The 15,301-nt window shown below is 35.6% G+C and overlaps 1 protein-coding gene across 1 annotated transcript in view; it reads left to right on the plus strand.

Moving 5' to 3' along the window:
* LOC134362638 (interleukin-1 receptor-like 2) overlaps positions 1-15,301 on the plus strand; it is a 60,986-nt gene that overhangs the window by 31,730 nt on the left and 13,955 nt on the right. Inside the window, 2 exon segments of the mRNA XM_063077819.1 lie at positions 1,819-1,893; positions 14,462-14,591. Of these exon segments, the coding sequence (XP_062933889.1) occupies positions 1,819-1,893; positions 14,462-14,591 (205 nt within the window).

The following is a 15,301-nucleotide window of genomic DNA, read 5'->3' on the forward strand; positions in this document are numbered from 1 at the left end:
ATGAGCTCAAACAGACCAGGACCATTGAGAAGGCAGTGGCTCAGGTAAACGTCCCTGATAACAGTGATGCTGACAGTCAGGAAGCATTAACTGTTTGATGGAATGGGCGTGGTTTTTCCAGACTGTGGAAGTGGCAGAAGTGAAGGCTCTAGAACAAGAAGGACCATGGTGTGTCTGAAGGATGGAAAGCAGGCAAGTTGGGCTGGATGGATGCTGAGTGAGGGAGGTCACAGTAGGCGATGAGGTTGGAGAAGTACTCAAGGGCCAAGATCAGACGGAATCCTGAAATCCAAAGTGGGAAGGTGTGGGTTTGTTCTAAGAACAATGACAATCAGCCAGAGAGGTTGAGAGCAAGAGAGTAGCATGGCATGATTTTCATTTCTGAAGCAGCTGTCTGGCTGCTGTGCACAGAATGATCCATACACGAACGGGAGTAGTGATTAGGAGGCAGGTGCAGAAGTGCAGGTGAGACATCAGGTAGGCTCAGGGAACATGCTGACACTGAAGATGGAGAGATATGGATGGGTTCAAGGCATCTTAGGAGGTAAGCCCCACAGGTCTTAGTATTGGATTTAATATGGAGAGTAAGGAATATGGTGGGTCAAGGAAACTAGGCCTCTTGGCATACGCGACTGACCAGATGATGATGCTATCCAATGAAATAAGATAGCTCTGGAGAAAAACCAGATCTCGGAGTGAGATCATGAGCTTGGTCATTCCTATGCTGAGTATGAAGTGACTTTGAGATGCCCATGTGGAAATGTCAAGCTGACCATGGCCTATATGGGTCCGGAGCTTAGAGGAAGGCCTGGAGGTACGACTTTCAAAGTCATTGGCCTGTATATGGTAATTGAAGAGGTGAGTGTGAACGAGATTGCTTAGGAGGAGTAGAGACTAGAAAATAGAAGGCTTAGGAGTGAAGCAAGAGGCATAGACCGAGAAATGTTAGGAGGTAAAATTAGCTGGACTTGGGAATTGAGAAGCTGAAGAGGGTGAGAGAAAAAGCTGTTTCCTAAAATGACTTCCAGATTTTACATGTGTGTGATCTAGTGTGTGGTGGTACATTAAGTAACTTCTGTTTGGGACATGCTGAATTTAAATAGTTTGTGGAAGGCACAAATGTTATTGCCATCATATAGGACATGTGTTCTTGCATTTTTCCTGGCTTCCATTTTATAACTTTTCCACATCCCACTGCAAATGTATAGGAGAATATGGGATTAAGTAGGTAATTGATAAATTTTGGTGGGCAAACAGAAAAGGAAAGAAGTGGAGAAAGACTAATGGCAAGGAGTCCAGAGAGCCAGTACAAAGTGACAGTCATAAAGTGGGTGATGGAATGAAAGAGTTGAAGAATAACAGAAGGGGAAGGACGTAAAAGAATGTGAGAAGCAGGGTTGGAGGAGGGAAGGGTGGACTGAAGACAGAGCGTTAGGGTCAGTAGTTCTCTCTACCTAGGACCTAGGCCACAGCTTTCCTTGTAGACACCTCTTGAAACATGTATTCAGATTTTTAAGTAATGAGATTTTGTTATACATCTCATTAGTTTATATTTATGTCAAATATATAATGGCCAAAGTGAACTCTCCTGCTAGCTCAGCTTCTAGTTCTTTTCTCTTTAGCAATTCAATTATTTCTTGTTGAAAAATGTGCATATATGGAGTGGTATTTTGTCACGCCATGGGTTTTGTTTTTTCTTGACCAGTGTTTTTGAAGGGTCTGCTCTGTGTTGTGCTTTCTTCATGCTATTGCATTAAAGAACTTGGGAATGTATCCTATGTGATTCTAATGCAACTTTCTATTGGAATGATTTATGAGCAAAAAGATCTGGAGATGGAAGGAGAATCCCTACAATCACTTATCCAAAAGATAAATCAACTGAAGTACCACTTGGTGAGTAAAGTCATTGAAACTACCAAGGGCAGAGTTCATTATGTCCACATATTCTAGTGAGTATTTTGAATTTCATGGTTGAAGACAAATCCCATACACATCCAGTTTCTAGCTTTGGATATACCCATGCTCGTCAGGAGAGACAACAAAATTTAAAAAGCAAGAGAACTCTTGGGGAAGTTGTGGCATCAGAGGTCTGGCAATGGGCACTGTGGGTGTAAATGGTTATTGTAAATCCGTTCATGCAAAGGCAATAGCAGTGTGAAAATAATTCCTGAAAAAGACAATACATAATATAAAACTACTAATAAATACTGTTGATCAGGAAGGTTGGATTATATTATCTTACACTGAAAAGTGTTTTAGAGGAGGAGAAATTATCATGTTATGTTTCTTAATTTACATCGGAAAGGATCAACAAACATTGCTTCAGTTTGTGGCCTAAGAAGAGAAAAAGGGCTCAAATTATTTTTTAAAATTTAGAGGTAATCACCAGTAAACTAAAGACATGTAGAGTACCTTTTGAAGACAAGAAAAGGAAATTAAACAAAGTCTCCATTAAAAGATGCTCAGATTGAGTTGAATACTAAAACCCAATCATATGTTCTCCTTAAAAGGCATATATCTTAAAAAGCATGACCTAGAAGTTAAAAATTAATGCATAAGCAAGATATCACTTGCAAAACTTAATGCAAACAGTCAGGTTGGTGATACTAAACTTTCGATCTCATAATATATTTTTCAAGGACAAAAAGGTTAAATGACAAATTAGATCATTTATATTAATACAAATTACAACACCTCCCCAAATAGAAATTTTTATGTGTCAAATAGCAGTGCATCAAAATATGTCAAGCTAAAGGCTCAGACATACATTGACAGAACAGTAAGACAACACAATGGTTTCAGTTGCAGTGGGAAACTAACACACTCTGGCTTTGACAGGATTTACTAGGCAAATAAGAATCTACAAGATTTGAGCAATATGATAAGAATAATGTACTTAAAAGATCAGTGTCATAAACATCTGTGAAAAACAGAATCCCCAAAGAGGAAATTATATAGACCACATGGTATAATCATAATGCAGTATATCTAGAAATTTATAATTAAAGTCAAAACAAAGAATTTTACTCATTAAGTATGTGGGTGACGGATTTGTTAATGAGGTTGATTTAATCATTCCACAATGTAAACATATCAAAACATCACATGGTACCCATAAGTATATATGAGTTTTATTTAGTTTTAACAATTGTTTTAGTCTGTTTGTGTTGCTATAACAGAAATACCTGAGACTGGGTAACTTAAAAGGAAAAGAGATGTATTTGGCTTATGATTCTGGGACAGTTGCATCTGTCACGTGCCTCAGGCTGTTTCTATGTAGAAGGTGGCAGGCAGCCAGCGGGTACAAACAGATCACATAGAGAGAGGAAGAGAGAGAGAGAGAGAGAGAGAGAGAAAGAGAGGGAGGGAGGGGGAGAGAGAGAGGGAGGGAGGGGGAGAGAGAGAGAGAGAGAGAGATGTGCCAGGGTCCTTTAAGCAACCAGCTCTCGTGGGAACTAATAGAGCGAGAACTCACTCATTAACCCCCCGTCCCCCAGGGAGAGCATGAATCCATCCATGAGGGATCTGTGCCCATGACCCAATAATTTTCCAGCACTGCCACACTGGAGAGCAGATTTCCACATGTGCTTTGGTGGGGACAACACATCCAGACTCCATCAACAATTTTTTAAAAAGAAAGATTAAACAACAAACCCATATTGTAGTTATTTGATTTTTTGGTTAGAGATTAAACCAAAGCTACAGTTATAGTATACTTACAAAATAACGATAGTGAGGATTCTTCATATCAAACTTTATGGCATGTGACTAACGCTGCACTCTAGACATGTTTATATCTTTAAATCTCATCGTTATTATTAATAAGTGTAGATATAATTAAAATACATAAATTAACCATTTAGTTATTTTAGAAGAGTAGCTAAACAACAAAAATAAAAGTAGAAAATGATAAATTTATTAAAAGAGAAAACCAAAATGAATAATAAGTGCCAGAGTTGCTTCTGAATAATAAGTTGCCAGATATTTAAGCTGAGGTGGGGGTGGAGGTGGAGGGAGGAGAAGATAAATAAACTTCCACAAAATCTAATCCCCTAAATGCAGAGCAATCCAGATAAAAAAGACTTAAAAATGTGAAAGCTTATTAAAAAAAAAAAAAAAACTGGTAAGGAGAACTAGGCCTATATGTTTCAAGGAGAGTTCTTCTAAATTTTCAAGGAAATAATAATGCCTGTAATAAAGGATAATTGTCTACTTATCACTCATTTGTGAATACGCTTGTGGATTTTGTAAATACCTAGAAAGACAAGTTTACCTGTTATATTTCTCTTGACTTTGTTCCTTGCTCCTGTCTTTGGAAATTTTAGTCAATGTATTTAGATAATTAAAAGGCAAGAGATGTAAATCTTGGAAGGAGACAGATAAACATAAAATTATTTTAAATGATCTATGCATATTTACTTAGAAATTTTAAGAAAATTATCTAGAAAATCACCACTACTAGCAATTGTTTAATAAGGTTATTTCAATACAGAATAAACTTTCAAACCTAATAGCATTTTTACATGCCCGAAATAATCATATATTATGTAATTGGGGAATGGTGTTAATAACTGCAATAAAAATAACAAAATATTAAGAAATAAACTGAATAAGAAATTTGAAAGTCTTGCCTACATTTTTTAAAAATTACAACATTTTAAGGGTAGGACATGAAAAAAGACATGTTTTAATGAAATTCCATATAATGTTCTTAAATGGGAGCAAAATATTAAAAATGTTATTTCTCTTTGATTAATACATAAGTTTAATATAATACCAATTAAATTTCATTGAATGTCCTGGACCTTGTCAAAGAATTTCTAAAATTTATCTCAAAAATGCTAGAAATGGCCAAAAAAAATTGAATAGAAAAAATACCTTTTCTTGTAAATATTAAAGTATAATGTAGGCTAGAACAAGTAAATACTGGTGTTTGCATATGAATAGAGGACTGAAAGTAAAAGAACAACAGAAATCAAATAAACAAATTAGCATAATTCCTAAAACTTACAAGAATTTAGTAAAAAAGATTTGTGGCATTTAAAGATGTATAGGGAAAGGGAGATATAATAAATATGTTAGTATAACTCATTAAATTTGGAGAAAATGTAGTTTCTTCCTTAGATCACATCAGAAATGAAATTAAATTTTGATGAGCTAAAGAAGTATATATAAAAACAAAAGCACAAGAGTGCCATGAAAACATTTTTATGTTTTCTAAACTCAGAATGCACTTTCTTTTGGAAGGAGCATCAGAATTCAATCTTCATTGTTTAATCGTTTGTCAGTACTATGCTTTAAAATCTATAGTCTTTTTTTATAGCAGAGTAGTATTCCATTGTCTAAATATACCACAGTTTCCTTATCCACTCATCTGATGATAGACATTTGGCTGGTTCCAACTCTTGGCTGTTGTAAATAGTGCTGCAGTAAACATTGGAGTACTGGTATCCCTTCAACATGATGATTTCCATTCCTCTGTGGGGGAAAGCTGGGTCATATGGTAGATCTATCTGTAATTGTCTGAGGAACCTCCATACCATTTTCCATAAAGGCTGCACCATTTTGCAGTCCCACCAACAGCGTATGAGGGTTCCTTTTTTCTCTGCAACTTTGCTAGCATTTATCATTCTCAGTCTTTTGGATTTTAGCCATCCTAACTGGAGTGGGATGGTATCTCAGTGTGGTTTTGATTTGCATTTACCAAATGCTGAGTGATGTTGAGCATTTTTTCATGTGTCTGTTGGCCATTCATATATCTTCCTTTGAGAAATGTCTGTTCAGCTCCTTTGCCCATTTTTTAAATTAGGTTTCTTTCTTTTTTGCTGTAAAGTTGTTTGAGTTCCTTGTATATTCAGGATATTAATCCTTTGTCAGAAGTATATTTTGCAAATATTTTCTCTCACTCTGTTGGTTGTCTTTTCACTCTGTTAATGTTTCTTTTGATGTGCAGAAGCTTTTTAGTTTGATATAATCCCATTTGTTTATTTTTCTTTTGGTTGCCTGTGCTTTTGAGGTTATATTCATGAGGTCTGTACCCAACCCTCCTCCCTGAGTGTCTCCCCTATGTTTTCTTTAAGGAGTTTTATTGTTTCAGGGTGTGTATTTAATTCTTTAATCCATTTTGAGTTGATTTGGTATACAGTGAGAGGTACAGGTCTAGTTTCATTCTCCTGTATATGGATATCCAGTTTTCCCCACACCATTTGCTGAAGAGGCAGTCGCTTCCCCAGTGTGTAGACTTGGTGCCTTTGTCAAAGATCAGATGGCTGTAGGTGTATGGGTTGATTTCTGGCTGCTCTATTCTATTCCATTGATCCATGTGTCTATTTTTATGCTGGTACCATGCTGTTTTGGTTATTATAGCTTTGTAGTATAGTTTAAACTCGTAGTATTATGCCTCTAGCTTAATTTTTTTTGCTCAGAACATGGATGGACTTAGAAAAAATTATATTAAGTGAAATAAGTCAGGCACAGAAAAAGAAATACCATGTTCTCACTTATTTGTTGGAGCTAAAAATAAATAAATATGCAAACAAATGGGGGGTGGGGAAGAAGACACAACAATCACAACAATTCCTTGAGCTAGTTAAGACAAATGAACAGATATGATGTTGATGGGTGGGAGGGGGAGAGGGACGGGGGAAAAAGGAATCTGTAAAGGGACACAAAAATCATCTACATTGTATATTGATAAATTAAAATTAAAAATTAATTAATTAATTAATTATTTAAAAGAATAAATATGATTTGTAATAATATAAATGCTAATAATATCGATTTGATCAACATATGTCAACTTTGCACCCCCAAAATATGTATAATCGGGCTGACCCCATGGCTCACTCGGGAGAGTGCAGCACTGGGAGCGCATTGGCGCTCTCACCGTGGGTTCGGATCCTGTATAGGGATGGCCGGTGCGCTCACTGGCTGAGCACAGTGTGGATGACACCAAGCCAAGGGTTGTGATCCCCTTACCGGTCACAAAAAAGGACAGAAAAAAAAATATATATATATATGTATAATCAATTGTGATTCAACAAATAAATAAATAAATCTTTGCATAAACCACAGAAAAAATTTAAAAATAACAATTCAAAATTAAAAAAATAAAAACTATAACATCCATTTAAAAATTTAAAACTAGTACAGATATCCACACGTGTTATTAAGAATCATGCAGTGTAAAATTCAACATAGCCCATAAAATGTTTTGGTTTTAGGCACATGTTCATTTTGAAAATATCCATGGAATGTCTTGCAACCAACTTGAGTGAAACACAAAAGACTCCCAGACAGGCTGGTGTCTGGTGCTGCCTCTGAATTACTCTGAGCCAGTGTCTTGATGTCAACAAGCTTTCTTTGGCTTTGATAATTATTCCTCTAGGCGGCATAAAGCCTGTTTTCACATGGGACACAATTACTATAGCTCATGTGTGTGGGCAAATATCTGCCCTTCCATTGGGCAGCCTCAGCATCATGCTTGCTCTAAAGCACCAAACTCCCTTTTCAGAAATGCACTTAAGACACCATTATTGAAGTAATTAACTTAATGAGGACTTTGTTCTTTTCACATACACTGATGTATTTATTTCATGTAATTACTAAATTGAAATGGATTTACTTATGCAACTGTAAGAATTATAAAATTATTAAATACCAGAATGCTGTACTTTCTAAGCATAAAATCAGTGGAAGGAATCAAAATGAAAAGATAGGAAAATTAGACCAGCATAAAAAATATAAATGTTTGTATGTATGAAAAATGGTAAAGTTAAAATGTAAATGATAAGCTAGCAGAGAATGTTTGAAACAGAGATGACAGAAAATGGGTAATACCACTTATATGTAAACATATAAACAAATCAAGAAAAATGAACAACTTAAATGAGGCAAATAATTTACAGAAGGAAAAAACCCCAACAAAATAAGAAAAAAAATGTTCATTTGCAATAAAAGAAAGACATTAAAAAATATTCGTCTATGAAATTGGTAAGGATTAAAAAATATATATAAAATACCAAATATTAGCAAGGGTGATATAGTGTTCTAATACATTACTGGTAATGAATATGAGCAATTCCTTTAAAATGTGTGCTTAAGACTCTCCAAAGGTTTCCCATATCACTCAGAATAGAATTCTGAGTCCTCCCCATGCCCAGCATGACCCTCCATGGTTTGCTTCTCCTACCAGTTAATTTTTATCCCTCTCCCTTCAGCCTTTCTGCTTTGACTGCATTGGACTGCTTGCCATTCCTTGAATGCCTCGGGGACAGCTCCACCTCAGGGTCTGGGGACTGGCTGATCCCTCTGCTCGGAATGCTCTTCCCCAGCTGCCACATGGTTTGTTCCCTCACTTCCGTCAGGGCCCCGACCACTGCATTAAAATACACGCCTCGCTCTCCCCATCATGCCTCATTTGCTTAACTTTCTCATTATTCATGAAAGCACTTATCACTATCTCACATATTTTAAACGTTTTTTTGTATCTCTAATTCTGTTTGAATCTATGCTCCTTAAGAACAGGCTTTTTGTCTGTTTGGTTCCCTGCTCTATCACCAGCGCTGAGAGCAGTGCCTAGACCACAGTAAATTTCAGTAAATAGTTGTTAAATAGATAAATAAATAACTAGATTGGTATGGAGGACAATGCAAATATGTATTCAGGACCTTAAAAAATATGTCTGACTTTTGACTCAGTAAATTCTAGATGGTAAACCATATACAGCAGAAACGGGTCCACAGGACTCCAGATATAGAAATATCAGATAATGTATTTTCAAAGAAATTGTGCCTACTGTGTTCAAGGAAGGAAAAGACCTGATTGATATTTTCAAAAAAGAACTGGAAACTATAAATAGCAGCATACCAGATTTGAAAAGGAACGAATAAAATGTCCAGAACTAATAAATACAATAACCAAAACCAAAAACTCAATGAAGTTTTAGTAGCATATGACATATTTGAAAAGAGAATTAATGAAGTAAAATATAGGAGATAATACCTGGGATTAAGCACAGAGATACAAAGAATAGGAAATATAGAGATGAGATTAAAAGAAAGAGGATACAGAGACCTAACGTGTATAATCACATATAAGAGACAAGAGTAAATGGGGGTAGAGGAAAGATTATTTGAGATAACGCTGAGAATGTTCCAAACTGACAGAAGACGTTAATCCAAACACTCTGAAAGCCAAAGAAACCCAAGCAGGATAAATAAATATAAAACTATACCTAGATACACCACAGTGAAACTGTAAAAAACCAAAACCGAAAATAATCTTAAAAGTAGAGAAAAAAAGAAAAATGCCTTCTGTGTGCAAAAATAAAATTGCTGGTTGAATTTTTAACAGAAACAATAAAGGTTACATATTGAGAGGAAAAGCCCTCCTAATTTTATAACCAGTGAAAATGACAATATTTGCCAATTATAGTCATACACTAAAGAAAATACTAGAATATTCTTCAGGCAGAAGGGAGATGCTTCCAGATGATTAATCATCTATGCAGGAAGGAAGGGAAAAGCAAATATTGCTGTAAATATGTGAGTAAAACTAAATGAATCTTGACTACATGAAGCAATAATAATGATTGTTTATGGATTTAAAATATATATGAAATTAAGGTACACAACAGCATTTGACCATAGGCTGGGAAAAGGGTAAATGTAATTGAGTTCTAAGGACTGTGCATTATCTGAGAAAAGGGTAAAAATATCAATAATATCAGACTTTGAGAAGTCCAAGGATATATATTTATAATGCTTAGGGTAACCATAAAAGAATAGTAATTTTAAAAATACAGAGTTAAAGGAATAAAAAAATCAAAAACTAGGTGAGAAGGAATCCAAAAAACAAACAAAAAAGGCATGAAGGAAAAGATAAATATAGGACCAATGCAACACATCAAAAATACATGAGTTGATTTAAACATACATATATCACTAGTAACAAAATGGACTAAATGATCCAAATAAAAAGATTGTCATATTAAATTAAAAAAAAAATCTCTGTACTATTTACAAGATGCTTGAAGATGATAGGGTAGGAAATAATACAGAATAAACAATAACCAAAATAATGTCAGTATAATTATACTAATATTAATGTGCATTTTAAAGCAAAAGCATCATTAAACAGAGATATTTCATTATGATGAAAAGTTCAATTTTGAACTTGTAGATACATAACATGGCCTTAAAACACATACAGAGAGAATTTAGAATTACAGGGAGAAATTGATAAATCCACAGTAATAATGAAATTTGTTGACATAGTTTTCACAGTAACTTATAGAACAAGCAAACAAAATGCCCTGTCATGACTAACAAAATATGCCTAATAAATAACCTGATGTTCATATATAGAGCCTAATGCCCAACTACTACAGATTGTACAGTCTCTCCAACCACAAATGAAATGCTTAATAAAATTGACCATACGCATATGAAGCTAGTCTCGACAAAATCCAACAGATTGAAATCATATAGAATATATATTCTCAGACCAAAATACAGTTAAATATTAAAAAGATAACTTGAATAACCACATAGGTTTAAAAACCAACTAAATAAAAAACTCAGTAGCCCATAGATTAAAATAGAAATCACAATAAAATTAGAAAGCATTTTGAAAGTGAATATTAATGAAAGGATTACATCAAAATCGATGGGATAGGCAAAGATTTGCTTAGAGCAAAGTTTATAGCCTAAATTAGAAAAGAAAAGTGGTTGAATATCTGTGAACTAAGAGCTTACTTCTAGAAGATAAAAAATGAGAAACAAAATAAATCCAAAGAAAACAGAAGAAATAAGGTTTTAAAAAAAGTAATAACAGAAAATAATGAAATAGAAAATGAACATACAATCACATGATTCATGAAGCCAGAAGTTGGTTATTTGAAAAATGGAACAATATTTAAAAATCTTTGCATGACTGATTGAGAGAGAAGGCACATACTGAAGTTAGAAGGAGCCATCAACGCAGAGCATGCAGGCATTAAAAAGATTATGAAAAAAAAGAAATAATTTTATTTGAAAAAAGCTCATAAAAGAACATTCTGGAAAACTTAGTTCTCAACAATTTGAAAATTTAGAAGAAATGAACAGATTTCTAAAAATCAGCATATAGACTCTTAACACAGGAAGATATAAAATTCCGCATAGTCATACAGCTATTAAATAAATTTAAAATCTTCTCCCAAACAAAATCCCAGATCCAATTGACTTTACTGGTAATTTCTACAAAATATGTAGTGAACAAATATCAATTTTAAACAAATTATTTCCAAGAGTAGCAAAAGAGGAAAGGGTTTTTAACTCATTTTATTAGGTCAGAAAAACCTTGACATCGATGCCCAACAAGGACATTATCACAAAGAAAATTTCAGGCCAATCTCATAAACAGATGAGAAATTCTTTTTTTTTTTTTTTTCTTAATTTTATTTTGTCGATATACAATGTGGTTGATTATTGTGGCCCATTACCGAAGAAATTCTAAGCTAATTATTAGCAAATTGATTTCAACAACATACATAAAGGATAATACATTGTGACTTAATCAGATTAATTCCAGGAACGTGAAGCTGTTTCATGTTAGAAAGTTCATTCTTTTATTCCACATCAACAAACTAAAGGAGAAAAATAATACATCTACCTCTCAACAGACACTGAAAAGTTATTTAGAAAAATTGATTCAGGAATGTATTATTTTTCAAAAAATAAACTCATAAAACTAGTAATGGAAGAAATTCTTAAACTCTTCTAAGACTAGGAATCTGTAATCTGATTTTTTAAATGTCTTTTTTTTTTTTTACACCTACAGAAACATCACGTCTGGTACTGAACTGTTGAACATTTTCCCTTTGTGTTGAAGACGACGATAGTGGGGACCTCAACAGATTGTAGTTACTGCAGATTTGATAAGCTGATCATAACACTGATAAGCAAATGCAAAGACTGAATATAGTCACGATGCTTTTAATGAGGAAGAATTAGATGGAAGGACTTGTACTACCAGATTTAAAGATCCATCAGAAAGTTATGATAATTTATTTTTATTTTTATTTCTTTTCTGTGACTGGTAAGGGGATCGCAACCCCGGGCTTGGTGTCGCCCGCACCACGCTCAGCCAGTGAGCGCACTGGCCATCCCTATATAGGATCTGAACCCGCGGCGAGAGCAACGCTGTGCTCCCAGCGCCACACTCTCCTGAGGGAGCCACGGGGTCGGCCCAAAGTTACGATAATTTAAATAGTCTACTGCTGGTTCAAGGATAGATAACGAAACAGAACTGCAGGTCTAGACCTGGACCCACATACAGACTTGATTTTGGCCAAGACAGCACAGAGAAGTAGGGGAAGTGTGATCTTTTCAATAAAGGGTCCTGGACAATTGGATGTAATCTTGAGTGAAATGAAACCTGACCCCTTTTTCACACCGTTTGTAAAAATACAGTCGGCCCTTGGTGTATGCGGGTCTCACATCTGCAGATTCAACCAACTACAGATCAAAAATGTTTGAAAAATAAATGGATGGTTGTGACTGCACTGAAAATGTACATACTTTTTTCCTTCTCATTATACCCTAAACAATACAGGATGACAAGTATTTACATCACATTTACACTGTGTCAGTTATTGCAAGTAATCCAGAGATGATTTCAAGTATACGGGAGGATGTGCGTAGGTTATATACAAACACTACACCATTTTATATCAGAGACCTGAGCATCCATGGATTTTGGTATCTGTGGAAGATGAATATTGAGGGACAACTGTAACTTCCAGTGGATTGCAGCCCTAAATAGGAAAGTCAAAACAGTACATTTCTAGAAAAACACTTCCACAATTTTAAGGTAAGAAAAGATATATATATATATAAATCCAGACATACAAAGCACTAATGGAGAGGGAAAAACTTGCTAAGTAGGTCTTCATTCAAAATAAGAATTTCTGTTTATTAAAAGACAACATTAAAGGAATGAAAAGACAAGCCATAGAGTGGAAGAAAATATGTGAAAAAAGCAAACAAAGGTATCATATCCAGAATCTATGAAAAACTCCTTCAAAGTAATAAGGAAAAGACAACCTACTAGAAGGACAGACAGATGACTTGGACAGACAGTTTACAACAAAGGCTGTCCCCATGGCCAGGAAAAATATGAAAAGGTGCTTGCCCAAGTGCAATCTGAGGAAATGAAAATTAAATTTATAGTGTGATACCACCGTACACATCAGGGTGGGTAAAACAAAACAGACTGGCAGTACCAAGTACTGTTGAGTGTGTAAAGTAACAGGAGCACTTGTACATGGCCGGTGGAAGTGTAAATTGGTACAACCTCTTTAGGAACCAGTTTGAAGTTGAAAATATGCATAATCTGTCGTCTACCAGTGTTACTGGTGGATAGGTTTGTCTACCCATCAAGTATACAGGTATGTATACATTAAATGTGTGCACATGTGCAGAGTGCATGAGAGCATTCACAGGAGCCTTATGCATTCTAGGCAAATACCAGAAACAATTCAAGTGTGTATATAGCAGCAGAAGAGATAAATAGCAGTACGTTCCATTATCTGAATGAAGTGTAACTACGTGCAGCAGCGTGGATGACTCTCACGAACTGCTGAGCAGTGGAAGTAGGAAAGGAGTGTGCAGAGGCTCCCGGGTTCTGGCGATGTCCATCGTCTTGATGGAGCCAAGGTGGTGTAGATGTTTGCTTTATAATAATCCATTAACTTTACACTTATATTCTATACTTTTCACTATACCTCTTATATTTCACAAGAAGTTTTTTAAAAAATCACCTTGAATAAATAACACTCCTTGAAACTTAGGATTTACTAGGCTCATGGGGAAAAATTGTGAAAATCTAGATTTATTAAATATAATTTGTGAATATGTGTGGAGGCAGGATAAGGGTGGAAGGGTCATACCTGATGAAGTAGAAATACCACTGCGCTTGGGATTAGGAACCTAGAGTCCACATCTCACTTCTTCCTCTAATTAATGCGTGATCTTGGGCAAGTCCCTCAATGTATCTGAACTTCAATTTTCTCATCTATAACATGAGGGTAATACTCCTCCCCTTTTCCTGCATTGTAGGATTGTATTGAAGATGTGAAAACTGAAGGAGAAAATGTGCAGAAAATACTTTGTAAACTGTCAAGTTCTTTGCCAATGTTGCTAGGAGTAGAAGTAGTATTTGTTGCCAGATGTTGAGGAAAACACTCATCAGAAGCTGGTGATATTTGTCGGCATATGCGAATCCCTTTACAGCAGATTCCCCGGAAGGCCACTTGTCCCTCATGATCTCTGTCCAGGGAGAGAAGAAAAGAGATTAACATTGACCCAGGGGGGTATTGCTGGTAATCAAAAGATAATCAAGCCTCAAAAGCAAAGTGATAACAAATTTGAAAATTTGTAGAACTTTCATTTAATATTTATGAATTTGGGTTTTACAGGCTCCACCCTTGTCATGGACTGCAACATAACGGACACAAGGGACAACACAAATCGACAGTGCTGGACAGTCAATGACACTTTGGCGGATACTTACTACAATGAATCCAAACGAATCAGAGAGGGATTGGAGTAGGTGTTCTGCTTTTCTGGATTCTCTAAAAACTAGCAAGAATTTCTCCATCTAAAATAATTTGGTGTTACTACTGCCTTTTTTAGACACTTCTCACTGCCTCCTTATCCGTCCCACTGGCTTCATCTTTCAAAGAACTTCTCAGGCCTGTGCATGGCCAGGCGTCTGGTTGAAAGCAGTGTGACATGTTCGTGTTATCAGTCTTCCTAAAACCTAGTTAGGGAACAAAACACAAAGTATGCCTCAGAGCAGTAAGATTCATTTTTTTCAGCTATTGCTGAAAACTAGTCCCATAGACATCCAGATATATCATGAGCCTGGGCCTTCAAGGCTTAGACAGCAAAACAATCACCCACACGGGACTTCTGGGGGAGATAGTGCATAATCGTTAGTGGTCTAGAAAGAAGGTTAACAAAGTCAGAAGGCTGAAGAACTTGTGCTGGCCCTTCCAGTGTAGAAGAGTTACTGTATGTGGAGATTGGACAGGGAAGTCTCTCAGGGCCGTGGAGGGCGTCTGTAGTAACAGAGCCCCCCTTCCTTGTCACTGTCTGGAAGAAAGTGCAAATTTGCAACCTCACAATCTACACACATCAAAGGGCCACTCAGTGAAATATTTGCAGCATAAAATGATGGTCCAAAGTGTACTCTAGGAAAAAACTCGATCTCCAGAAAAAGGATTATGAAATGTGTTGGGTAAATATTTTATGTG

This window comes from Cynocephalus volans, chromosome 14 (genome assembly GCF_027409185.1).
Source record: "Cynocephalus volans isolate mCynVol1 chromosome 14, mCynVol1.pri, whole genome shotgun sequence".
Taxonomy (NCBI): domain Eukaryota; kingdom Metazoa; phylum Chordata; class Mammalia; order Dermoptera; family Cynocephalidae; genus Cynocephalus; species Cynocephalus volans.